Genomic DNA, 27231 nt, shown 5'->3' on the forward strand with positions numbered 1-27231 from the left:
AATGCAAAAGCTGTTGTTGCTGAATATCACCATTGGTATCCTAATCGTAAGATTCTGAGTGCCAAAGCATTTAGTTGAACATAATGAACATTGTTAGAAACTGGTACTCTTCTCAGTATTTGTATTCACTCCAGAAGACATCATGACATTCAAGAAAATGAAAAAATTCTTAATTCAGTAGAGTGCAGTCTTCATTCAAGTACAAGATGCCTAGCTGCCCAATTGAACATTTCACAATCTAAGGTATGTAGGATTCTTTATGAGAATGGATTATATCCTTTTCATGTGCAGAAAGTTCACGATTTAGAGCCACATGATTGCGCCAACTGTTTGCACTTTTGTAACTGGTTAAATGTAAATTGGAAGCTCTATCACTTCATAATTTTCAGTGATGAGGCAACCCTTATAAGAGATGGCATCAACAGCATGCATAACACGCATGTCTGGGCAGACAAAAATCCTCATGCCATGGTAGTATCTCAATTCCAATGCAGATTCAGCGTCAATGTCTGGTGTGGTGTTGTGTGTGACCAGTTACTGGGGCCGTTTATTCTCCCAGGAAATTTAAATGGTCAGTTGTATGGTAACTTTTTTACGAGAAGACTTACCACACCTTCTTGAAGACATTCCTCTGGAAACAAGATGCCACATGTATGCCCAACATGACGGGGCACCTGCACACTTCCACCATGAGGTCTTAATCAGCAATTCCCATATTGATGGATAGGTCACAGGGGCCCTATCAACTGGCCTGCCAGATCCCCAGATTTAACACCCCTAGATTACTGCATCTGGGGATGGATAAAAGACATTGTGTATGAAGTTAAGGGGGACACATGAGAAGAATTCATACAATGAATTTTTGATGCCGCAATGTCAATAAGGAATGAGCATGTGAAATTATGAAATGCTCCTGTGTGAATCTTTGCTTCAAATGCAGGGAGGAAATCTTGAACACTTACTTTAAATCCACTCTGAATGCAAGAGACTGCTACAAAATTGTTTAAATTAATTATTATGTAAATTTTCAATAGTGAAATCAAACAATAAAAGTTTTTTCTGCCATTTTCCTGAGTTTATGGCTCTGATCCCATTACTTTACTTACATTTTTTGTTCCAAATAACATGAGGAATACCCACCAGAAACCAGGGGAAAACCATGTGACTCACCCTGTATAAAGCAATTAAAAATTTCTTGCTCACACATTGGCAAAAATCCTACCTTATTTATAAAAATTCAAGTGACATATTATATAAAACCAGTGTATTATATAAAACCAACATCTATATAAATTGTCAAGAAATGACCACCTCAAATCTTTTTCAGTGCATTTGGCAATGTAACTTAGCATAAAAATACATTTTCACTTTTATTACAAAGTAAAAGTTCTTGTGTCATTGCTTATCTGACCAAGGGCAAATATGTACAACTTCACAAATGAATTTACAAATTTAATTTGACAACAGAACAAAGACTCACGGGGCAGCACTCACCCAACCTAACGCAAGATAAGTGTAACTTCGTCTAACTTAAAATTTCATAAATGAAAAGTCTTCCGTAACTCAGACAATCATATGCTGGATTATTTTGTTTTATTATGATGGAAGAACAGTTCATCGCAAAGGCTAAAAAACCAGTTATGGATGCTGGTTGTCTGCTCATAACAAACAAGGAAAACATTAGACATAGCCTCTTTTTTTAGCATGGTTCATTATCTGAGAGGACTGCAAATATATTTAGAAATAAAAAAAATAAAAAAAATCAGTATATGAGTTCCGTTTCTGAACAGAAACAAACTAGGGCAGATTCTGTGACATAGTTTAAAAGTCCCAAAAAATAAATTTTGTGACACAGGTATGCAGGACCAAGTGTGGGCCCTGTGAGTGTTATTAGATTGGCCAAATGGGAAGGGGGTTCAAAATGCATTTCAGGGAGTATTGATACAATAGTAATGGTAGTGCCCTGGAATACCTTTTAAGGAAACAGAATCTTCATCTAGCTTTCATTGAAAACTGTTTATCATTATCACATACTGAGAATGAGGATAATAATTTGGATATACTTGAAGATATGGAAATTTACATCAATAACCAGTTAAGTCTAACCCTTTTGATTAATGAGCAGACAACAAGCAACTGCAACTGGCTTTTTAGACTTTTGATACACTACTGGCCATTAAAATTGCTACACCAAGAATAAATGCATATGATAAACGGGTATTCATTGGACAAATATATTATACTAAAACTTACATGTGATTATATTTTCACGCAATTTGGGTGCATAGATCCTGAGAAATCAGTACCCATAACAACCACCTCTGGCCGTAATAATGGCCATGATATGCCTGGGCATTGAGTTAAACAGAGCTCGGATGGCGTGTACAGGTACAGCTGCCCATGCAGCTTCAACGCGATACCACAGTTCATCAAGGTTTGACAGGAGAATTGTGACAAGCCAGTTGCTCGGCCACCATTGACCAGACGTTGTCAATTGGTGTGAGATCTGGAGAATGTGCTGGCCAGGGCAGCAGTCAAACATTTTCTGCATCCAGAAAGGCCCATACAGGACCTGCAACATGCTGTCGTGCATTATCCTGCTGAAATGTAGGGTTTTGCAGGGATCGAATGATGGGTAGAGCCACGGGTCGTAAGACATCTGAAACGTAATGTCCACTGTTCAAAGTGCTGTCAATGCGAACAAGAGGTGACCGAGACATGTAACCAATGGCACCCCATACCATCACGCTGGGTGATATGCCAGTATGGTGATGATAAATACATGCTTCCAATGTGCATTCACCACCATGCCGCCAAACATGGCTGTGACCATCATGATGCTGTAAACAGAACCTGGATTCATCCGAAAAAATGACGTTTTGCTATTCGTGCACCCCGGTTCGTTGTTGAGTACTCCATTGCAGGTGCTCCTGTCTGTGATGCAGCATCAAGGGTAACCACAGCCATGGTCTCCAAGTTGATGGTCCATGCTGCTGCAAACGCCATTGAACTGTTCATGCAGATGGTTGTTGTCTTGCAAACGACCCCATCTAGTGACTCAGGGATGCAGATGTGGCTGCACAATCCATTACAGTCATCTCGACTGCTAGTGATACAAGGCCATTGGGATCCAGCACGTCATTCTGTATTACCCTTCTGAATCCACCGATTCCATATTCTGCTAACAGTCAATGGATTTCAACCAACGCGAGCAGCAATGTCCCAATACGATAAATCGCAATCGCGATAAGCTACAATCAGACCTATATCAAAGTTGGAAACATGGTGATACACATTTCTCCTTCTTACACAAGGCATCACAACAATGTTTCACCAGAAACGGCTGGTCAACTGCTGTTTGTGTATGAGAAATCTGTTGGAAACTTTCCTCATGTCAGCACATTGTAGCTGCCGTCACCTGTGCCATTCTTGTGTGAATGCTCTGAAAAGTTAATCATTTGCATATCACAACATCTTCTTCCTGTCAGTTAAATTTCATGTATGTAGCATGTCATCTTCATGGCTAGCAAATTTTAATGGCCAGTAGTGTGTGTGTGTGTGTGTGTGTGTGTCTATAATCGAATTCTTGGCATACCTGTCCCAGTATGGCAGTATCGACTGTGGCAGTCGCTTTCCATATTCTCTTACGGAGCTCTGCTACATCACGTGGTAGAGGCGGTACATACACCAGATCTTTAATGTGTCCCTACAGAGAAAAGTCCCACGGAGTGAGATCTTATGATCGGGGAGGCCATTTCATGAAACAGCTCTCTCCGCATTTGAACTTGTCATGTTTGCAACTAGCACTGACTATCAGCAAATTACCAAACTACAGTGTGGTGGTACACGTGAAAAAAAAAAAATTTCAGGGTTTCTCTTCAAAATGACATATGTATGATACCTATACAATGTTTGGTTTGTACTTCATCTAATGTTACATCAATTTTGTATTAGGTCGAGCAAATAATGACAATGAATCTTTGCTCTGTTGTGAAACTCAAATGGTAAATACATTTGTGAAGTCTTAACTCTATCAAATGTATGTGTTTGCACTTTATAATCAAAATGAAAATGTATTTTATGCTATGTTATGTAGTCAATTCTGCACTATGAAAGATTTCAGGTGGTCATTTCTTGACAATTTTACATAGGGATACAAACAAAAAGCATTACAATGGTTTTTATAAGCTCATTTTACATAATATATTCATCAACACAGCTATGCTGCCTACCATGACCAAGCCTTCCTCCCAGCACACACAGTGGAGTTTGTCATTGCTAGTATGGTATTTAAGCAGTTAGGGTCAAACTGTGCAACAAATGGTGCTTCTTGTCTTCTACACATTAACAGGGATAATATTTGACATCTACATCAAAGTCTCATGTATTTGCTTCTAAAGTATTATGCATTTCTGTATCAGAAAACCTTTTGTTCTGGAATATTTTTCATTTAGAACTAATTTGTATATGAAATTTGCATTTCTGTAAAATTTCTAACATAACATCTGTTACTTTTTTCTGTTTGTAGTAGGTCATCAGGTGATGAGTTCAACCCAAAAAGTGATATAGCAGTTAATAAACAAATTCAGAAAAATCAGTGACTGTTTTTAACCAGCCACGCAGCCTTTTTAAATTCTTTCAATAATTGTGTAGATATTGGAGACAAAAAACATGAGTATAGTCGTAGATGAAAATGTTGATTGTGTTTTTACAGTATTTGAGCTGATGGCTAACTGGGTAAGTGACAGGTTACAGATCAAATGGTCAAGGGTTCAATTATGAGCGAGTTGTAGAATCATTTCTGTCCTTTATTCTGTTTTCACCTGTGACAGTTGTTTTATGTATAAGAATAATTTTTGGAGCCCATATTAAACTGTAGGTCCCCGTATAGCTGACTGGGTGAGTTAGTTCAGTGGTCAGAAGAAAGAAAGGGCATACCATTTCCTAAAGCTTGGCTAGTAAAGCATTGCCATGTTTAAAGCAACCTTTTGGTTCAAAATAGCATTAGTTTGTCATCTTAAAAATATGCGCATAAAGATATTTCTATGTATTCATTCCTGTGACTGATCACACTACACCAAACACACATTCAAATGTGTGTGACATTTGAGTGTCTGGAACATATCAAGCAGAAGTTATTTAAATTTGTATTTAAAAAAAATCTCATTTGGAAACTTCTTCCCCTATGCTAACAAAAAAATGTCATAGGACATTTCACATTAGGAAAGGTATTAATGGTTCAGTAATCAAATATATGAAACATAAGTGACATTTATAAACAACATGTTTTCTGTCAGGTATTTATTAACTGTAGCTCTGTACTGGAAAAACATGATACTTGTCTAAACATCTAAAATGTCACAGAGTTATTTAGTGCAATTATTAATAAGATCTTATACAGAAATTTGTTTTAGAAAACTTTCTTTATGTGCATAAAATAAAGGTGTATTTTGTAACTGCTTGGAGTACAAATACAAGTAAAGCTTAATAGAACCTTCTATAGTATGAAATGACTGAAGTAGGTGTAATACATTAGTATGACTTCACAATGACAGATTAATGGAGGTGAATATCAGTAAGAATACTATGAGACATGGAGACAAAATCTCAGTGGATAGGAAACTGCTAGAACAAGTAGCTGCTTGAATGTACTTAAAGTCATTCATAATTTCAAATGGAAAGTCGAAAGAAAAGATTGGGAAAAGAGATGGAGTAATAGACTTACTGTTGACTGTGATGAGACAAAACTTCTTCAATAAGAAAGAGAACTATTCAAGAACACAAATTTTTTCACCTACAGTGTATAGATACTTATCCTGGTTCTGGGTAAAAAGCCATATTTGAGCAGGAAAGAGGAGATGAGTATAGTATAGTAACCAAGTGGAACAATCACAGTGACTTGAACATGTCCAGTTAGTACTGAAAGTTTAATGGAGGTAAAGATGTAAGACAAGAAAGTACGATGACACCCAAGATAGACCTGTGACTATGTAACTGAAGAGTTACAAGAATATAGGGGACTGTTAGAGAGAGAGAGACAATAGCTATGACTCTAGGCATGAAGAACTGTATAGGTCCCTTGCATCCTCTTCACTATAAGGTAGTGGTGGCATGATTAAGTAAGCAAGCTAGACAGATGATTCAGTAAGGTGATCCTTATCTTCAGACAAAAACAACCACTTTTCATTACATAGCAATATTTTCACTAACATTTTTACAGCATAGCGTTCAGATAAATAATGTGTGGTTATAATTAAACTTTCCCTATTTAACATGTTGTAAAACGGAAACTAGTTACCACACTAGTATCAAATTTGGTAGCATTAATGTTAAGGACACAGGGAAGAGAAATAATGCAGAATCAATTCAGTTGAAACACCTTTAATGTGCTGCTATGATACATCATACCATTACATATTGGTACCCTTGCTGCTACAAAAGGGGCTCAATATAGTGTCCATCAGTGTCCAGAAGAGTCTGAAACTGCAGGATTGCACATCAGAACAAAGCATGTCTGCAGTTATGTTGGCTACCCCTCTTAATATGATGTGCTTCAGATCAACACATGTGTGAATGTTCCCCTGGTAAACCCTGTCCTTCAGATAGCCCCACAACCAGAAATCACAGTAAGTGAGATCAGGTGAGTGTGCCGACCAAGCATTTGGAAATGATCAGCTGATAATTCAATCATTTCCAAATGTGTTTTGGAGAAGCAGGTGAATTTCATGAGTGATGTGTGGTGGGGCCTCATCTACCATGAAAACTGTTGAGTTCAATGTGTGTCTCTCCTGTAGGGCGAAGCATATCACTTTAATGCTGGCCAGTAACACTGCATGTCTTTGGTCCTTGAATGCCAACCTATTCAAAAAAGAATGGGCCAATGATGGACATAGGCATGTTCACCATACAGAGGAACTTCGTGCACAGTGACTGGAGGTGAAGATCCTGACACTCGGCAATTCTGTATGTTCACCTCACTTGTCAGAGAAAAATGAGCTTCGTCTGTCCATGGGATAGTCAAGGGACAGCCCTCATCAATATCAATCCTTGTGAAAAATTGGAGAGTGAAGTCAACACATTGTTGTGCATCCCAAGGTGCAAGCTGCTGTAGATATGGATCTTGTATGGATATCATTTGAGATTGGTTTGAAGCACCTTCTGTACAGTGGACTATGGGATGTTCAAGTGTTGTGACATAGTAAATGCACTGCCTGACGATTCAGAATTGTGCACAGTGTTGCCTGCCATAGCAACAGTGATTTCATCAACCACCTGTGGCGCAACTGGTCATTGGTCTCTTCCTGGAGTGACGCCTAGTTCTCCAATTGATTCAAACTTCTTCATCATGCTCAACACAGCAGGTGAGGAACAGGACCCTTCCATAATCCTTTCAGCCAGCAATATTCTCAAAGAGCAGCTGCAGCATTACTGTTGTTTTGATAATAGAGCTCCATCAATAATGCCCTGCTCCTTTTGTCCAAGCTCATGTTGACATGTCAACATGTGCACTGCAACTGGCGAGGTGTGTGAGACTAAGAATCATGATGACTGGTCATGGCACCTGGCGGACAGAGTTGGAACTGGATGGTGGCACTGTGATGCATGGAAATCATGCACCCCATACTCTGGACATTAATGCTACAAAGATCGGTACCGGTGTGGTAATTAGTTTCCATGTTATAACATGTTAAATTGTTAAATAGGGAAAGTTTAATTATAACCACCTGGTATATAAATAAACAAGTGATGAACATACATAAGTTATGAAACAGCTTCTGAATAGTGTAAGTGGCAAAGCAACAGTAATATTTCATGTTAGCGTCTTTTGTTTGTCTTGAGTAAGTTATTAACTTGCAGTCAATTTCAGTATATGTAAAATAAATGTTTTTTATATAATAAATCCCATCTGTTAATATTACACGGACAGAATATTGTTAACAATAGTTATTAGTCAGAGTGACACACTGATATATTTCTAGACTTCTTCAACATCCCTGAGGGGATGCTAGCCACTTTTTACATGATGTACAAACAACTAAAAAAATAAAAAACTGTAAATTATTGAGCTTTAATACAAATGATGAAATGCATTCTCACATCTTTGGCATCCCCCCAGCCTGTTGATGGACTCCACATTTTGCCCTCTCCCAGCAGTCCTAAGGCAAGATGAGCTAAGGGTGCTAGGTCACCACTGGCTCCCACTGAGCCTTGTTCAGGCACCCATGACAAACATGAAGCTGTAAAGAAGATAATTAAATTATTACATGTAGAAAAGAACACTTTCATACTGACTGAAATATTATTTTCCAGCAGCATAAACACATGGTTTTTTTAAACTATGGTAAATTGTAGTATTAACAAACAAATCAATTAAAAATTATATTTAGAAAATATTATACAGTTGTATCTGCAATGTTTCTGGATCTCTTCAAAGCATTTGTCACTGTTCCTCATGAAATACTGCTAAGAAAACTGTAAAACTATGATATTTGAGAACAAGCAGGTGAGAGGATAGAATCATACAGACACAACAGGAAACCATATATATATATAGGGAATACATGTCAGTCAGAAACCAAAGCCATGAAATATGGAATGCCGGAAGGATCTGTAATTGGGCCATTGTTGTTTAATCTATCTGTTAATGACATAGATGCTCAAGAGAAGGAGAAGAAAATATTGTATGCAGATGACATGACAATACTGAACAATGACAAAAATGTGATACTGCTTGACAGAAGAGCATAGATATCTGCAAACACCACAGCTCAGTGACTCCTGGAAAACGAAGTTGTCATAAATCTAAAAAAAGACTGTATGTTAAGGTTCACAAATAAAGAGAAGGCTGTGCGCATGCATTTATAGGTGGATGAAATGAGACTGGAAGAAGTAGAATCCACTAGATTCTTATATATTACTGTGGATAACAAGCTGAAATGGAACCACCATAATAATTCTTTCAGTGAGAAACTCAGCTTCATTATATTTGTTATGAGGCAGGTGTCACAGTATTCAGACAAACAGCTTTTGTGAACAGTATACCACTGACTCTTTGAACTATACCTGCAGCATGGACTGATAGTCCGGGGAAACTTAAACATTCAATAAATAAAATGGGTGTTCAAATCACAAAAAAAGCAACCAGGGCCATATTATGAAGAAAGACTTTTGAAATATGCATAAATTGCTTCAAAAGACTAGGCACCTTAACTTTTACATCCCTGTACATATATATAACTATAATATATATCCCAAAAGATAGTGCAGAGTAAACTACAAATGCTAGTGTACACATCCACAACACACAGAGGAAGAATGGCATACAAAGCATATCCCACCAACTGACAATGCTTGAAAAAAGATCCCAGCACACAGATATAAAACTTCTAAGAAGTCTGCCTAAAAAGTTGTCTGGCAATGTACATGACACGAAGTTTTCAAAGAACCTCAAAGATTATCTGATGGAAAAGGAATTTAACAGTGTTGAAGAGTACTTATCACATTAACTTTGTATATATTGCTACTTAGAATCATGAATGTTAGAATGTAAGAAGAATGATTAGGAAGTATGTGATGATGAATGTTTTCTATTTTTGACATGTCTATACTACATGTACATTTACTGTGTACCATACAATCCTACAGGATCCCAATAAAATTCAGTTTGTTCTTGTTGAGGGTCAGCTGTCAATTCCTGCACCAAGTGTCAATATTCTGCAGGTCTTCCTGCATTCTGTTACAATTTTGTCGCACAGTGTCTTCTCTATACACAACAGCACTATCATTGAACAGTTCCATGGAGCTTGCAATGTATCCTCTCTTGGATCAACAGAGTGAGCAGAATTTCACATGGTTATTGTTTGAATAATGAGTGCTGATTCCTACAGGGGATATTTTTGTCCTCTAGAAAGGTTATTATAGACGAGCATAAAACTCATTCCAAAACTGTACAACAGATTGAAATCACCCATAACAACACACAGTTGTGTTTATTTGTTCAGCAGCCCTTCTTGGAAATGAGGATGGCATGCAAACTTTCCAATCACTTGGAAGGCTTTACTCATCCAGCAACCTATGGCAGTCTGCTTCTAGAAGCACTGCAAACTATTTTTCATTGCCAGGTCTGTGGTACTTCTGTAGACTAAAAATACCTAAAAGATTGCTCATAAGAACTATCACATGACAGTAATAATTTCAAAATGATACAATGACTTTATGTGGTGGTGAGTCTTGTCTTGCTTAATGCCATATTTCAAATGCTCTGTTTCACAGTATTACTCTCTAAGGTAACAAAGCCTGTATAAAGAACTAAAGTTAAAAATACTACAATTTGCATGTTGTGCATCTGGAGTCATCAACAATAGGCATTCAGCAAATTATTATTTTTGATGACTCCACATGCACAACATGCAAATTGTAGTATTTTTATCTTCCATGTGCTTTTATTACCATTCTTGATATCACCGGTACATATTAAATTGTTGGAGGAATCTATTTTCCAGTTTCTTATGTGGTGCAGTTGTGGTGTTTCAAATGGGGGTATTATACTACTACCTATACAGCTCTCACACTAACATGTAGTCATTTCCATCTCTTTTGACTATTATATAAAATAGGCTGCTTCACAAATTACATGGGTGTCCAACATAATATAATGATGAGGCTGTAGAGGACTGTTGCATATCCTTCCTATGCAGGGATACATTCCTTGGTACATCACTGGAATGAACGTTTGCATGGCTGTGCTGTCTGTGTTTAAATATAACATGCATACAAGCCATATAAGACTAAATGTGTTGCAAGATTGTCCATCAGAAGTTTAGTAACCTTACATTTCAAATTAGTCCGCATTTGATCACATGGAAATGAATCAAAATTTCTAAGTTATTTAATTTGGAATATGTAGTCTCAATATTAAGATACATGAGTAAGTTGATGTCTCCTAATTACAAGTGTATGTTCTGTGCATAAATGGCAACAGATAAAATAAATATATCATTATCTGAATAAATATAGTATCTCAATGTGATGAAACTTACCTCTGTGGAACACAAAATAGCTTGTACATGAATATAAACAACAAAAAAGAATTAATCTTGTTTTTGTTTTATTACCAAAAAAGTAACATCAAATTTTAATACTCATAAAACCCCTGCAGAAAGAGTCACACACTGCTTGACATCTAAGAAAAATGATTAGGAAGTATGTGATGATGAATGTATTAATTAGTATGTGTTAGTGCTTAATATACATAGTATTAGAAAATAAAACTTCAATATTTTTCTACAACATGTGGTTTTTATAATAATATGAAATGTATCATTTAACAATGTTTTCACTGCCATGTGAAAATTTAACAGTCTTACCATTAAATGCATTGATTAAGTGTTGTAATGTTTGGAGAGATATACCACTGTGGCCTTTAGCAAGAACATTTATTCGTAGTGCTAGAAGCATTCTTGTCTTCTCTGGATTCAGTGGATTTCCTACACCTGCTGCATGGGATCTAATTAAATTGTACTGGAGCTCTCTGTGGATAAAACATTTCCTTATAAATAACATAATTACCTTGCAAAAGGGCTAATACTTGGACTACACAGTTAATTTTTCTCTATAAGAAACATTTAGAGAAAGAAAAAAATATAGGGTATATAAGATACAAATTTATTGTTCAGATTAACATCTAAAACTTAAGCTTTTTTTATACAAAAGATGACATTTATGAGTTGAGATTTCCACATGTGAACAATTTATCTCATATCATCAGGTTATAAAGGATTGATCCAATGGTCTTAGAGCAAGGGCACCCATAACCAGAGGCAAGGACAGTGGTGGGTGGGGGCAGGGGGGGGGGGGGAGGGAGGGGGGAAGACATCACCCCCCCCCCCAGCTCTCAGAGAAAGAACAAAATATAGTGTAATAAGTTGTTTTTCTTTCAAGAAAATGATTTAAAGTTGCTATTAAAACAGGTTTTCAACATGGTTGGAACTCAAACTTTTTTATGTCCACTAACAATTGTCATTCATCTTCCACATCTACATCTACATGGTTACTCTGGGAATCACATTTAAGTGCCTGGCAGAAGGTTAATCAAAACCACCTTCACAATAAGTCTCTATTATTCCACTCTTGAACAGTGTGCAGAAAAAAAGAAAATCTGTGAGGGCTCTGATTTCCCTTATTTTATTATGATTAGCTTTTCTCCTGATGTAGTTCAGCATCAACAAAATATTTTCGCATTTGGAAGAGAAATTTGGTGATTGAAATTTCATGAAAAGATCCTGCCACAATGAGAAACGACTTTGTTTTAATGATGTCCACCCCAAATCCTGTATCATGTCCATGACACTCTCCCCCATATTTCTCAATAATACAGTATGTGTCGCCATTATTTTAACTTTCTCAGTTTAGCCCCTTAATCCTATTTGGTAAGGGTCCTACACTGTGCAGCAATACTCCAAAAAGAGGAAGGACAGGCACATTGAAGGCAGTCTCTGTAGTAGATCTGTTACATCTTCTAAGTGTTCTACCAATGAAACACAGTCCTTGGTTTGCCTTCCCCTATGTGTTCTTTCCAATTTAAGTGGTGTTGCAAAATCCTGCTACACATGAATGCTAAAGATATGGGCCTGTAATTTAGGGATTACTCCTATTGCCGTTTTTGAATATTGGTGTGACCTGTGGAACTTTCCAGTCTTTGGGTACATATCTTTCATTGAGCGAGTTGTCTACATCTACATATATACTCCACTAGCCACCAAGCGGTGTGTTATGGAGGGTGCAATTCATGCTTCTTTGATGAAGCAATTTCAAAAGTCTGAGTTTAATGAAAACACTCATAGCCCTAGCTCTGCCCCCTCCCTCTCCCCCATGCATTACTAACTATTGTATGGGCCCCCTTGTCTCTGCACCATGTTACGAAAAGGATCTGATAGTACTGTCATGTGCAGTATAATTCAGCTTCACTATGAGCAAAATAAAAGACATATTAGATGTAGTCACACTTCCAGTCAGTCAATTAATATATGTACTTACTCATACAAGTAGATAATAAGTATCCACTGATACCATTATAGACCAAATAAATTTTTATATTTTATGTTACAAATACGTCTTTTGAGAGTGCAGCTCTTAGACAAATATTACCAGTGAAATGACTGCCAGGAGGTTACTTTTTTTTGAGCCAACACATTATGTTTCAAATAGATTTGTATCTGGCAACAGCAAACAATTGCACAGCATATAAATTATAAGATATCAAAGTGCACAAAAAATGACAATTACTTCGATTAGAGACATATATACATATTGTATTTTGCTTTGACACAACCAAGAAGGAGGCAGATAAGCACTACTTACTTTTTGGGTTAAGGTAGCTACATTTCTAGAATAGTTCATAAATGTGTATTTTTTCAGAGAGTTCAAAGAAATAACAATATAAGCAGCCATTGAAAACAGAACATACTGATGTACTCACATTAAATGTGAGAAGAACTTACTGTACAGTGAGATCAAGCCACTTACAAATACAGCAGTATAGTAAAAGTAACAGCCACTTCATTGGGCAGATGTGAACCGACTTTCTGCTAGCGGTATAAAAATGTAAAGAGTCAGCTAAGGTAATTCAGGTAACAAGCTTTCCTTTTCTTTCAAACTTTGAGGAACTTGAAGCAGCAGTAATGGTCTCATTCCTATCTACATTGTTTATACCATCACTATCACAGGAAAAATGTGGAATAGGTATAGGCTGGGGAAATAAATGTACCTACTTTCCAGGGATCCTTGGTTTGCTCAGTTGAAAAAATTACATTAAAAAGCACACTAAATTAAATTATGATCTTTGAAATGAAAAATATAAATTACATTTTGATATAAATTCTGTTTACTTACTCTAATTTGTCAGCATCAATTACGGTCCTCGCAAACTTTCCAAAACCTGTTGTTATTCCATAAACCACTGAAGCAGAAACATTTGCACCACAGATATAGTTATTTTTAAAGACAAAATAATTGTATTAAGTAAGAAATATGGACTTCTCATATCTATTCACCATAATATTATTAATTTTAAAACTAATTGTGAATATTTATGAAGTTATTTCTTGTAGAAATCCTTAGCAAAACTTTCACAAACCCAGAGAGTTACTACAGTTATGCTTAATTTGGTCATATATTCACCACAAAATGTACAACATTTCTATTTTCTTCATCAAGATATACTAAACAATTTTCAGTTGAAATGTAGCATATCATGTTGTTTCCTTACAGTGTATGTATATGTACTAACTACTATATACATCCAAACAGAGCACAGCACATGCATGATAATGAGGTCAGTCTTATGTAATTTAGCAGTTTGCAAGGAAACAGGTAAAGTGATTCATGTATTCGAAAGAAATAAAAAATGAATCATAAAGTACATCATTATCCTCTTATATTCAGAAAGAATACAGAAGACCGAGAAACAAAGAAGTTTTGGGCATATTGGAAATCAAGTGTTTCCAAAATAAACTGTTGTTCTTCCAAGCAAGTCATTTAATTTATTGGACTGTACAACAAAATTTTTGTCACTATTTTTAATTGTTAATGATAAATATTACTGTTCATAATCATTTCAGAAAGGCTAAAAAAGAGTCACAAGAATGCTGAATCAGAATGAAATAGTTCTGCCTACCATTAGCCCATTATTGTGCACAATCCACATCTCAATGATCTGATTTAAAGACAAATGATTATGTAGTGATTTCCCCCAGAGAATGGTCTCGGTGCCATGAATCTTATAAAGTTTTTAAAAGCATTAGTGCAAATGGCCAGGTGTGTCTCCCTCTCTCCATGTGATTTTTTATTGTCACTCTCATGTTGAGTAACCAGAACATGATTTGTGCTTGCACCATGATATGACAAGTATCTTAGCTCTCCTTTCTCCAACATAATTCCAGACTTACCATATCACATTTCTGTGATCCATAAACGTAATTTATCTAGCAACATGGCTCTCATTTTGAAAATAAAACAGTTTGTTGGACTGATATTGATTCCAATAAGTTTACTTCAGGTTTAGGTGAAAAAAAGGTTGAAGTGAAACCAAACAATATTTACAAATTCAGCATGTCCAAATTCCTGAAAAAAAGTTATTTAAAAAATGCCAAACAAGATTCAGATATGTGTTGGCAATGTCATAGTTTAACCTCTTATGGCCACAACATACAATTTTTTAGCATTTTACTCTCCTTCTTCTTTCCTTTCCCCTTCCATGTTCATCATTTTTGTTCTGTTCCACTTGTTAACACTCTTTCAATTACCAGTATCCATCTCCATTTCTTCTCTGTATATCATCTTATTCAAACCCTTAGGTATTTCCTGATTAGTTATTTTATGTCTCACCACCTGGAGATTCAGAGATTCACTAATATACACCCCTGGAAATGGAAAAAAGAACACATTGACACCGGTGTGTCAGACCCACCATACTTGCTCCGAACACTGCGAGAGGGCTGTACAAGCAATTATCACACGCACGGCACAGCTGACACACCAGGAACCGCGGTGTTGGCTGTCGAATGGTGCTAGCTCCGCAGCATTTGTGCACCACCGCCGTCAGTGTCAGCCAGTTTGCCGTCTCATACGGAGCTCCATCGCAGTCTTTAACACTGGTAGCATGTCGCGACAGCGTGGACTTGACCCGTATGTGCAGTGGACGGACTTTGAGTGAGGGCATATAGTGGGCATGCGGGAGGCCGGGTGGACGTACCGCCGAATTGCTCAACACGTGGGGCGTGAGGTCTCCACAGTACATCGATGTTGTCGCCAGTGGTCGGCGGAAGGTGCACGTGCCCGTCGACCTGGGACCGGACCGCAGCGACGCATGGATGCACGCCAAGACCGTAGGATCCTACGCAGTGCCGTAGGGGACCTCACCGCCACTTCCCAGCAAATTAGGGACACTGTTCCTCCTGGGGTATCGGCGAGGACCATTCGCAACCGTCTCCGTGAAGCTGGGCTACGGTCCCGCACACCGTTAGGCCATCTCCCGCTCACGCCCCAACATCGTGCAGCCCGCCTCCAGTGGTGTCGTGACAGGCGTGAATGGAGGGACGAATGGAGACGTGTCGTCTTTAGCGATGAGAGTCGCTTCTGCCTTGGTGCCAATGATGGTCGTATGCGTGTTTGGCGCCGTGCAGGTGAGCGCCACAATCAGGACTGCATACGACCGAGGCACACAGGGCCAACACCCAGCATCATGGTGTGGGGAGCGATCTCCTACACTGGCCGTACACCTCTGGTGATCGTCGAGGGGACACTGAATAGAGCACGGTACATCCAAACCGTCATCGAACCCATCGTTCTACCATTCCTAGACCGGCAAGGGAACTTGCTGTTCCAACAGGACAATGCATGTCCGCATGTATCCCGTGCCACCCAACGTGCTCTAGAAGGTGTAAGTCAACTACCCTGGCCAGCAAGATCTCCGGATCTGTCGCCCATTGAGCATGTTTGGGACTGGATGAAGCGTCGTCTCACGCGGTCTGCACGTCCAGCACGAACGCTGGTCCAACTGAGGTGCCAGGTGGAAATGGCTTGGCAAGCCGTTCCACAGGACTACATCCAGCATCTCTACGATCGTCTCCATGGGAGAATAGCAGCCTGCATTGCTGCGAAAGGTGGATATACACTGTACTAGTGCCGACATTGTGCATGCTCTGTTGCCTGTGTCTATGTGCCTGTGGTTCTGTCAGTGTGATCATGTGATGTATCTGACCCCAGGAATGTGTCAATAAAGTTTCCCCTTCCTGGGACAATGAATTCACGGTGTTCTTATTTCAATTTCCAGGAGTATATGTAGAAAAGAATATTATTTGCTCCATTCAACTATTTTAATTTTATTTTATTCATATAGTTTCTATTATACTTTAATTCACTGTTCCCCCCTTTTGAAATATTTTTATCCATGGCTCTTCTTTGAATTTCAGTGGAACTCTTTGCTTACAAATGGACAAAATTTTGTATGTTTTTTGTTGTGTCGCTTCTCTCATAACTGTTTATTACCATCAAAAAAAGGTACAATGTTCTCTTAGTAACAGACAGCCACGGCAGAAATTTGGTGAGTGTTTTAGAGGACAATTACAAAGATATCCAAGCAATAGGAATAGTGAAACCAGGTGCAATTACAAAATCTGTTACTGATGTTGACCTGCAGGGAAACAAGAAAGAAGAGAACGAATATGTAGCATGTATAGTTGGTGCCAATGTTATCACAAGAAATAAAGAATGAAATTGCCTAGCAAGCCTGGAAAACTTCCTAGAAGCAAATAATTCACGAAACACCATTATTAAAACACTGCCTCCCAGGTAAGATCTCATGTACAATTCATGTGTAAATAAGTTGATTCAAAAAACAAACATTAAAATGAAACAAATGTGTGCTCATTTTGCCAAATGTAAAATATTAGATATAGACAAACTGAACAGAAGCCTACATACCAGACATGGTATGCACCTAAATTTTGAAGGCAAAAAATTCTTGTGTGACAAAATATGTGAAATTATCAAAGAAAAATACGAATTAAACAGAATTCTCAGTCACAAAGTAAACAATGATGTTTTTTTAGAGAAAAGCATAATAAATTAACTGTTGCATATGAGAATGTCCAGTATGTAACTAATAAAACACAGCAGCTGAGTGTTTACCTAAAAGAAACTAAGCCACACCTCTTCCTAGCGAGTGAATTGAGATGCGAGGAAGAGGACACATATGGTTATAGGCTAAAAAATTACAAACTTATAAACTTGTACTGCAGAAAGACACACAAAAGTGGTGGGGTAGTCATTTATAGTAGAAATGATGTAAAATCAGGTGGAGAAATGTAGGGTCCCCCTGATTACGTCAGGCGTGCACTACACGCAGGAAGTGGCTACAAGGGTAGCGGAGTATGTGTGGAGTGCACATGTGGGTTTTTTAGGTTAGAGAATTCCCTCACTAGGCCAGACAAGATGCCTCCTGAGAGGTGGCAAGGTAGTAGTAGGCAAAACGCAACAGGGAATTACAATATTACTGTGGTAATAGTAAACTGCAGGAGCATCTATAAAAAGGTCCCAGAACTGCTCTCATTAATAAACGGTCAAAATGCCCACATAGTACTAGGGACAGAAAGTTGGCTGAAACCAGATGTAAACATTAATGAAGCTCTAAATTCAGATTGGAATGTATACTGCAGAGACAGGCTGGACAGTGAAGGGGGAGGCATATTTATAGCAATAAAAAGTGCTATAGTATTGAAGGAAATTGATGGAGTTTCGAAGTGTGAAATAATTTGGGTGAAGGTCACAGTTACAGCAGGCTCAAACATGGTAACTGGATGTTTCTATAGGCCCCCCGGCTCAGCAGCTGTTGTGGCAGAGCACCTGAAGGAAAATTTGGAAAATATTTTGAGTAGATTTCCCCACCATGTTATAGTTCTGGGTGGAGATTTTAATTTGCCTGATATAGACTGAGAGATTCAAATGTTCATAATGGGTGGTAGGGACAAAGAATCCAGTGAAATTTTTTAAGTGCTTTATCTGAAAACTACCTTGAGCAGTTAAACAGAGAACTGACTTGTGGCGAAAACATATTAGACCTTCTGGTGACAAACAGACCTGAACTATTTGGAACAGTTAATGCAGAATAGGGAATCAGCGATCACAAAGCGGTTACTGCATTGATGATTTCAGCCATAAATAGAAATATTAAAAAAGGTAGGAAGATTTTTCTGTTTAGCAAAAGTGACAAAAAGCATATTGAGAGTACTTGACAGTTCAACACAAAAGTTTTGTCTCAAGTACAGATAGTGTTGACAATCAGTTGACAAAGTTCAATATGCATTAAATCAGTATGTGCTAAGCAAGATTGTAAGAGATGGAAAAGAGCCGCCATGGTACAACAACCTAGTTAGAAAACTGCTGTGGAAGCAAAGGGAACTTCACAGCAAACATAAATATAGTCAAAGCCTTGCAGACAAACAAAAATTACGCAAAGCCAAATGTAGTGGGTGGAGGGCTATGCGAGAGGCGTTCAATGAATTCGAAAGTAAAGTTTTATGTACTGACTTGGCAGAAAATTCTAAGAAATTTTGGTCTTATGTCAAAGTGGTAGGTGGATCAAAACAAAATGTCCAGACACACTGTGACCAAAATGGTACTGAAACAGAGGATGACAGACTAAAGGCTGAAATACTAAATGTCTTTTTCCAAAGCTGTTTCACAGAGGAAGACTGCACTGTAGTTCCTTCTCTAGACTGTCGTACAGATGACAAAATGGTAGATATCAAAATAGATGACAGAGGAATAGAGGAACAATTAAGATCATTCAAAAGAGGAAAGGCCACTGGACCTGATGGGATACCAGTTTCATTTTTCACAGAGTACGCGAAGGAACTTGCCCCCCCCCCCCCCCCCCCCCCCCAATCAGTTGTAGAATTTTGGAACATGTATTATGTTCGAGTATAATGACTTTCCTGGAGACAAGAAATCTACTCTGTAGGAATCAGCATGGGTTTTGAAAAAGATGGTCGTGTGAAACCCAGCTCGTGCTATTCGTCCATGAGACTCAGAGGGCCATAGACACGGGTTCCCAGGTAGATGCCATGTTTCTTGACTTTTGCAAGGCATTTGATACAGTTCCCCACAGTCGTTTAATGAACAAAGTAAGAGCATATGGACTATCAGACCAATTGTGTGATTGGACTGAAGAGTTCCTAGAGAACAGAACGCAGCATGTCATTCTCAATGGAGAGAAGTCTTCCAAAGTCGGAGTGATTTCAGGTGTGCCACAGGGGAGTGTCGTAGGACCATTGATATTCACAATATACATAAATGACTTTGTGGATAACATCAGAAGTTCACTGAGGCTTTTTGCGTATGATGCTGTGGTATATCAAGAGGTTGTAACAATGGTAAATTGTACTGAAATGCAGGAGGATCTGCAGATAGTGTTGAGGATCAGTGGACAAAGTTCAAAACCATGGTACAATATGCGTTAGATGAGTATGTGCCAAGCAAGATCGTAAGAGATGGGAAAGAGCCACCGTGGTACAACAACCGAGTTAGAAAACTGCTGCGGAAGCAAAGGGAACTTCACAGCAAACATAAACATAGCCAAAGCCTTGCAGACAAACAAAAATTACGCGAAGCGAAATGCAGTGTGAGGAGGGTTATGCGAGAGGCTTTCAATGAATTCGAAAGTAAAGTTCTATGTACTGACTTGGCAGAAAATCCTAAGAAATTTTGGTCCTATGTCAAAGCGGTAGGTGGATCAAAACAAAATGTCCAGACACTCTGTGACCAAAATGGTACTGAAACAGAGGATGACAGACTAAAGGCCGAATTACTAAATGTCTTCTTCCAAAGCTGTTTCACAGAGGAAGACTGCACTGAGCTTCCTTCTCTAGATTGTCGCACAGTTGACAAAATGGTAGATATCGAAGTAGACGACAGAGGGATAGAGAAACAATTAAAATCGCTCAAAAGAGGAAAGGCCGCTGGTCCTGATGGAATACCAGTTCGATTTTACACAGAGTATGCGAAGGAACTTGCCCCCCTTCTTGCAGCGGTGTACCAGTGGTCTCTAGAAGAGCGAAGCGTTCCAAAGGATTGGAAAAGGGCACAGGTCATCCCCGTTTTCAAGAAGGAACATCGAACAGATGTTCAGAACTATAGACCTATATCTCTAACGTCGATCAGTTGTAGAATTGTGGAACACGTATTATGTTCAAGTATAATGTCTTTTCTGGAGACTAGAAACCTACTCTGTAGGAATCAGCATGTGTTTCGAAAAAGACGGTCGTGTGAAACCCAGCTCACGCTATTCGTCCACGAGACTCAGAGCGCCTTAGACACGGGTTCACAGGTAGATGCCGTGTTTCTTGACTTCCGCAAGGCGTTTGACACAGTTCCCCACAGTCGTTTAATGAGCAAAGCAAGAGCATATGGACTATCAGATCAATTGTGTGATTGGATTGAGGAGTTCCTAGATAACAGAATGCAGCATGTCATTCTCAATGGAGAAAAGTCTTCCAAAGTAAGAGTGATTTCAGGTGTGCCGCAGGGTAGTGTCATAGGACCGTTGCTATTCACAATATACATAAATGACCTGATGGATGACATCGGAAGCTCACTGAGGCTTTTTGCAGATGATGCTGTGGTGTATCGAGAGGTTGCAACAATGGAAAATTGTACTGAAATGCAGGAGGATCTGCAGCGAATTGACGCATGGTGCACGGAATGGCAATTGAATCTCAATGTAGACAAGTGTAATGTGATGCGAATACATAGAAAGATAGGTCCCTTATCATTTAGCTACAAAATAGCAGGTCAGCAACTGGAAGCAGTTAATTCCATAAATTATCTGGGAGTACTCATTAGGAGTGATTTAAAATGGAATGATCATATAAAGTTGATCGTCGGTAAAGCAGATGCCAGACTGAGATTCATTGGAAGAATCCTAAGGAAATGCAATCCGACAACAAGGGAAGTAGGTTACAGTACGCTTGTTCGCCCAATGCTTGAATACTGCTCAGCAGTGTGGGATCCGCACCATGTAGGGTTGATAGAAGAGATAGAGAAGATCCAACGGAGAGCAGCGCGCTTCGTTACAGGATCATTTAGTAATTGCGAAAGCATTACGGAGATGATAGATAAACTCCAGTGGAAGACTCTGCAGGAGAGACGCTCAGTAGCTCAGTACGGGCTTTTGTTAAAGTTTCGAGAACATACCTTCACCGAAGAGTCAAGCAGTATATTGCTCCCTCCTACGTATATCTCGCGAAAAGACCATGAGGATAAAATCAGAGAGATTAGAGCCCACACAGAAGCATACCGACAATCCTTCTTTCCACGTACAATACGAGACTGGAATAGAAGGGAGAACCGATAGAGGTACTCAGGGTACCCTCCGCCACACACCGTCAGGTGGCTTGCGGAGTATGGATGTAGATGTAGATGTAGATGAATTGACGCATGGTGCAGGGAATGGCAATTGACTCTCAATGTAGACAAGTTTAATGTGCTGCGGATACATAGAAAGTAAGATCCCTTATCATTTAGCTACAATATAGCAGGTCATCAACTGGAAGCAGTTAATTCCATAAATTATCTGGAATGATCATATGAAGTTGATCATCGGTAAAGCAGATGCCAGACTGAGATTCATTGGAAGAATGCTAAGGAAATGCAATCCGAAAACAAAGGAAGTTAGATACAGTACACTTGTTCACCCACTGCTTGAATACTGCTCACCAGTGTGGGATCCATACCAGAGAGGGTTGATAGAAGAGATAGAGAAAATCCAATGGAGAGGAGCGCGCTTCGTTACAGGATCATTTAGTAAACACGAAGGGGTTACAGAGATGATAGATAAACTCCAGTGGAAGACTCTGCAGGAGAGATGCTCAGTAGCTCGGTGTGGGCTTTTGTTGATGTTCCGAAAACGTACCTTCACCGAGGAGTCAGGCAGTATATTGCTCCCTCCTATGTATATCTCACGAAGAGACCATGAGGATAAAATCAGAGAGGTTAGAGTTCACACAGAGGCATACTGACAATCCTTTTTTCCACGAGCAATACGAGACTGGAATAGAAGGTAGAACTGATAGAGGTACTCAAGGTACCCTCTGCTACATGCCGTCAGGTGGCTTGCGGAGTATGGATGTAGATGTAGATAGATAATCTGAGTACTGAATTGGTATTTGAGGTTGCAGCAGTAAACCTAAAGTATGGAAACAACAGCCTTATTATAGCAGCACTGTACAGGTCACCTGGAAGTAACACAGAAGAGTTTCTAAATTGCATAGAGGACCTGCTGGAGGGGACAGCAGTGTATAAAAAACACTTGTTGCTTGTTGTAGACATCAACATAGACTATTAAATAATAGTGTTAATTATTTGCACTATATGGATGTATTACAGTGTTATAACTTTGAACAAATGAACACAGAACCTACAAGAGTCACTGCAAATACAAAGACATATATTGACCATGTTCTCACAAATGTAGGAAAAGAGAAAGTAAATGTAAACACTTTAGAAAACTACATTTGTTATCACAGAGCTCTTACTATGGAAATTGATGTAGGGAACACAGATGTAACTGAAAGTGGTACAGTTATATATAAAAGAAAATTTAATTCTACTAAACTTAAGATGGCACTAGGGAATGAAAAATGGGACCAGTGTACAATGCAACTGAAGTGAACGAAAAATGGGAATATTTCAATAAGTTATTTAGTAACAGTTTAAATGAAACCTGTACTTTTGTTAAAAAAGTAAATAAAGCTGTCAACCATAAAGCTGGGAATCTCCCTTCTGAAATTATTGAACTGAAGGAGAAAATGAGATTGCTATATACTTTTTAGAGATACTAAACTACAATATTTCTCAACAAAATATAAACTGCTCAGGAAAACATACAGAGAGTCCTTGACTAACCTAAAAGCACAGGAATATACCTCTGAAATAATGAACTCTAGCTGTATCAGTAAAACTGCCTGGAAAATAATGCATAAATTAAGTGTGAAACAGAATTCCTGTGAACACAGCAACATAACATTAAAAGAAAATTATGAAAAAATAAATAATCCAAAAGAAGTGCGTGAGAAATTTATACAAAAGTTCAGTACAGTTGGTACAAATGAAGTTCATGTCAAGCCACAAAACTCTAGTCTTGGAATATTTAGCCAGTCCTTTTATATACACGCCATTCATTACTGAGAGCGACACCCTAGCAATCATATCAGCACTTCGACCAAAAATGTCTTGTGGCTGGGATGACATTTCACCTAAACTGGTGAAGGAATGCAGGGATGAATTAGTGAAACCCCAGACTCACTTGATAAATACCTCCCTCAGTAATGGTGTATTCTCTGACCTTTTGAAAATTACTGAAATTATTCCATTGCATAAAAAGGGATTAAAAAGTGACATTAAAAACTACAGGCCAATATAATTAACCTCAGAACTAGGCAGATTGTTAGAGAGAGTAATACTAAATCAAGTTGAATCATACTTCACCAAACACAATCTGTTAAACAACCTACAACATAGATTTAGCCAAGGGAAATCTACTACAACAGCAGTAGCATCTTTTATACATGAAATATTAAATAAGCTGGACAAAATTGACAAGGTAATAGGCACTTTCCTAGATATGAGTAAAGTCTTTGATGCTGTGAATCATACCATTGTTCTGTGTTAGCTAGTAGAGTACAGGTTGAGAGGACTAACCTGGAAACTACTTAACTCATATTTGAAAGACAGGAAACAGTGTATAAAGCTAACTTATAAAAATTATAAGCAGCTCCTAACAACCAAATCAACCTTCAGGGCACTTCAATGTGGTGTGCGTCAAGGAAGCATACTAGGGTCATTTTTGTTCCTTGTATATGTAAATAAATTACTTGAACCCCAAAATTGCATGGTTGTAAGCTATGCTGATGACATATCCTTCATCAGCTGAGGCAGTGATATGCAGTCTGCAGTTAACAGTATCGAGATCAGTTTCAATACTCTGTCCCCATACCTTACAGCAAACAAGCTTCTTGTAAATGAAGACAAAACTGTTATAATGCTGTCATAACTGAAACACATCCCCATTGGGTCTTGCATATGCAAATTCACATAATTTTTTGGGCATCATTGTTGATGAACACTTATCATGGAAAGAAAATGTAGATACTATTTGCAAGAAAATCAGTATAAATGTGTATCTACTGAAATGGGTCTCAGTCTTCTTTGACCATGATACTTTAAGGCAAATATATTTTGGGTTGATTAATCCACACCTTAAGTATGCTATTGAGATGTGGGGTGGGGCATCAGCAGTTAATATGGATAGACTTTTTAGATTACAAAAAAAAGTCAGTAAGAATGGTAGCCAAGGTAAAGAAGAGGGCGCCATGTAGAGACATTTTTAGAAAATATAAAATTCTTATGGTGTACTCCATGTATATACTGTAGACAGGTATACACACTCACACACACACATATCCATCTGCACATATAGACACTGTGTCTGTATATGTGCAGATGGATACGTGTGTGTGTGCGAGTTTATACCTGTCCTTTTTTCCCCCTAAGGCAAGTCTTTCCGCTCCCGGGATTGGAATGACTCTTTACCCTTTCCCTTAAAACCCACATCCTTTCGTCTTTCCCTCTCCTCCCCTCTTTCCTGATGAAGCAACCTTGGGTTGCGAAAGCTTGAAATTTGTGTGTGTGTTTGTGTGTTTTTTATTGTCTCTATCAACGTACCAACACTTTCGTATTTGGTTTTAGATATATTTTTCCCATGTGGAATGTTTCCTTCTATTATATTCATAATGTAAATATTTTACTGTATATGTGTAACGTAAGCTAAATTTTCCTGGCAATGTCCGAAAACTTTTTGTTATATGAATAGAAAATAAATAAATAAATAAATGTCTTCAGGCACAGGAGCTTTATTTGTTATGTATGTAGTACATGACTTCCATGCTTGATTTTTGTTTCCATATTTCATTATTCCATAGCTGACCACTTCTACGAGTCACAAGTTGTGCTTAATGTGCTAATTTACACCAATACTTACCTTTCTTTTCTCCTAAAATCTTGTCAATAAGTTCCCTTGCCCTTGTAACATTATTTTCGGATTCATGTGTGAGCTGAAATAAGAGGAAATGCAAAATTATCAGAAACATTTAATATTACTTGAGCTTATTGGTGGCAGTTGATAAAATACACACACAGTAACAGAACTGTGGGTAACTGAAGATGATGACTGAATGAAAATGACAGCCCTTGCAAAATGCTCACTGATTTTCTCATAAATAACCAATTACAAAACCAGAAAGACATTTTCACTGAGAAATGACAAATATATTACAGATTTCTATGTGGCCAGAATTTAATTGTTACACACCTAAAATTTTCTCAAATCCAGTTCATTTCTTTCTTATTGATGAGATATTTAAATGTCTAGGTGTGAGCAGTATTTTGAATGATGATGAAGAAAATAGGGTTACATTTATAAAATATGCTTTTTGGCTGCATGAAACAGGATGAACTGTACTTCATGCAAAACAAGATACCATTATCTGGGTCAATGCTCAATATTTTTTCCACACAAGAAATTTAAATGATAATAATTTTATAATAGCAGAACAAAGTGTGCATTAATTTTACTCACTGTGAACATAAAATGAATATATGATTAGTATGATTCTACTATAAGCAGTGGTATATCAAGGAAGGAAGGACAGAATTTAATGTCCATTGTCAGGAACTATGTAAGCTACAATTGAAGTGGCTTGGGGTGAAGTGCCAGGGACGATTTGCAGCAGGCTGTTGTTAGCTCATGAAACCAGTATTATGAAGTTAAACATTGTATCTAGATTTGTGATGCTACACTTGCAGCACTATGGCACAGAGGTTATACCCCTTTAGTGCATGATGTGGTTGATTTGTGGCATGCTGTTGGCCAAGAAGCTGACCATGAAATCTGTTCCCAGGAATGCTGACACTCAGAAATCCACTCAGTAGTGCATGGCCCAGTTAGGTACACTATGGGATCAAAAGTATCCAGACACCTGGCTGAAAATGACTTACAAGTTCGTGGCGCCCTCCATTGGTAATGCTGGAATTCAATATGGTGTTGGCCCACCCTTAGCCTTTGTGATAGCTTCCACACTTACAGGCATATGTTCAATCAGGTACTGGAAGGTTTCTTGGGGAATGGTAGCCCATTCTTAACAGAGGGCTGCACTGAGGAGAGGTATCAATGTCAGTGGGTGAGACCTGTCATGAAGTCAGTGTTCCAAAGGATCCCAAAGGTGTCTTAAGGGATTTAGGTCAGGACTCTGTGTAGGACAGTCCATTACAGGGTTGTTGTTGTCAGGTAACCCCTCTGACAAGGGCCATGAATTATGAACAGGTGCTCAATCGTGTTGAAAAATACAATCACCAACCCTGAATTGCTCTTCAACAGTGGGAAACAAGAAGATGCTTAAAACATCAATGTAGGCCTGTGCTGTGATATTGCTGGACAAAATAACAAGGGGCGCAAGCCCCTCCTTGAAAAACATGACCACACCGTAACACCACCACCTCCAAATTTTACTGTTGGCACTACACTCACTGGCAGATGATGTTCACTGGGCATTTGCCATACCCACGCCCTTCCATCGGATTGCCAAATTTTGTACCGTGATTCATCACTGCACACAATGT

General features: G+C 38.4%; 1 protein-coding gene across 1 annotated transcript in view; it reads right to left on the minus strand.

Annotated features, from left to right (window-relative positions):
* LOC126298882 (histidine ammonia-lyase-like) overlaps window positions 1–27231 on the minus strand; it is a 236156-nt gene that overhangs the window by 93083 nt on the left and 115842 nt on the right. The window contains 4 exon segments of the mRNA XM_049990415.1: window positions 8098–8237; window positions 11367–11530; window positions 13891–13957; window positions 25595–25667. Of these exon segments, the coding sequence (XP_049846372.1) occupies window positions 8098–8237; window positions 11367–11530; window positions 13891–13957; window positions 25595–25667 (444 nt within the window).

The sequence above is a fragment of the Schistocerca gregaria genome, chromosome X (genome assembly GCF_023897955.1).
Source record: "Schistocerca gregaria isolate iqSchGreg1 chromosome X, iqSchGreg1.2, whole genome shotgun sequence".
NCBI lineage: Eukaryota > Metazoa > Arthropoda > Insecta > Orthoptera > Acrididae > Schistocerca > Schistocerca gregaria.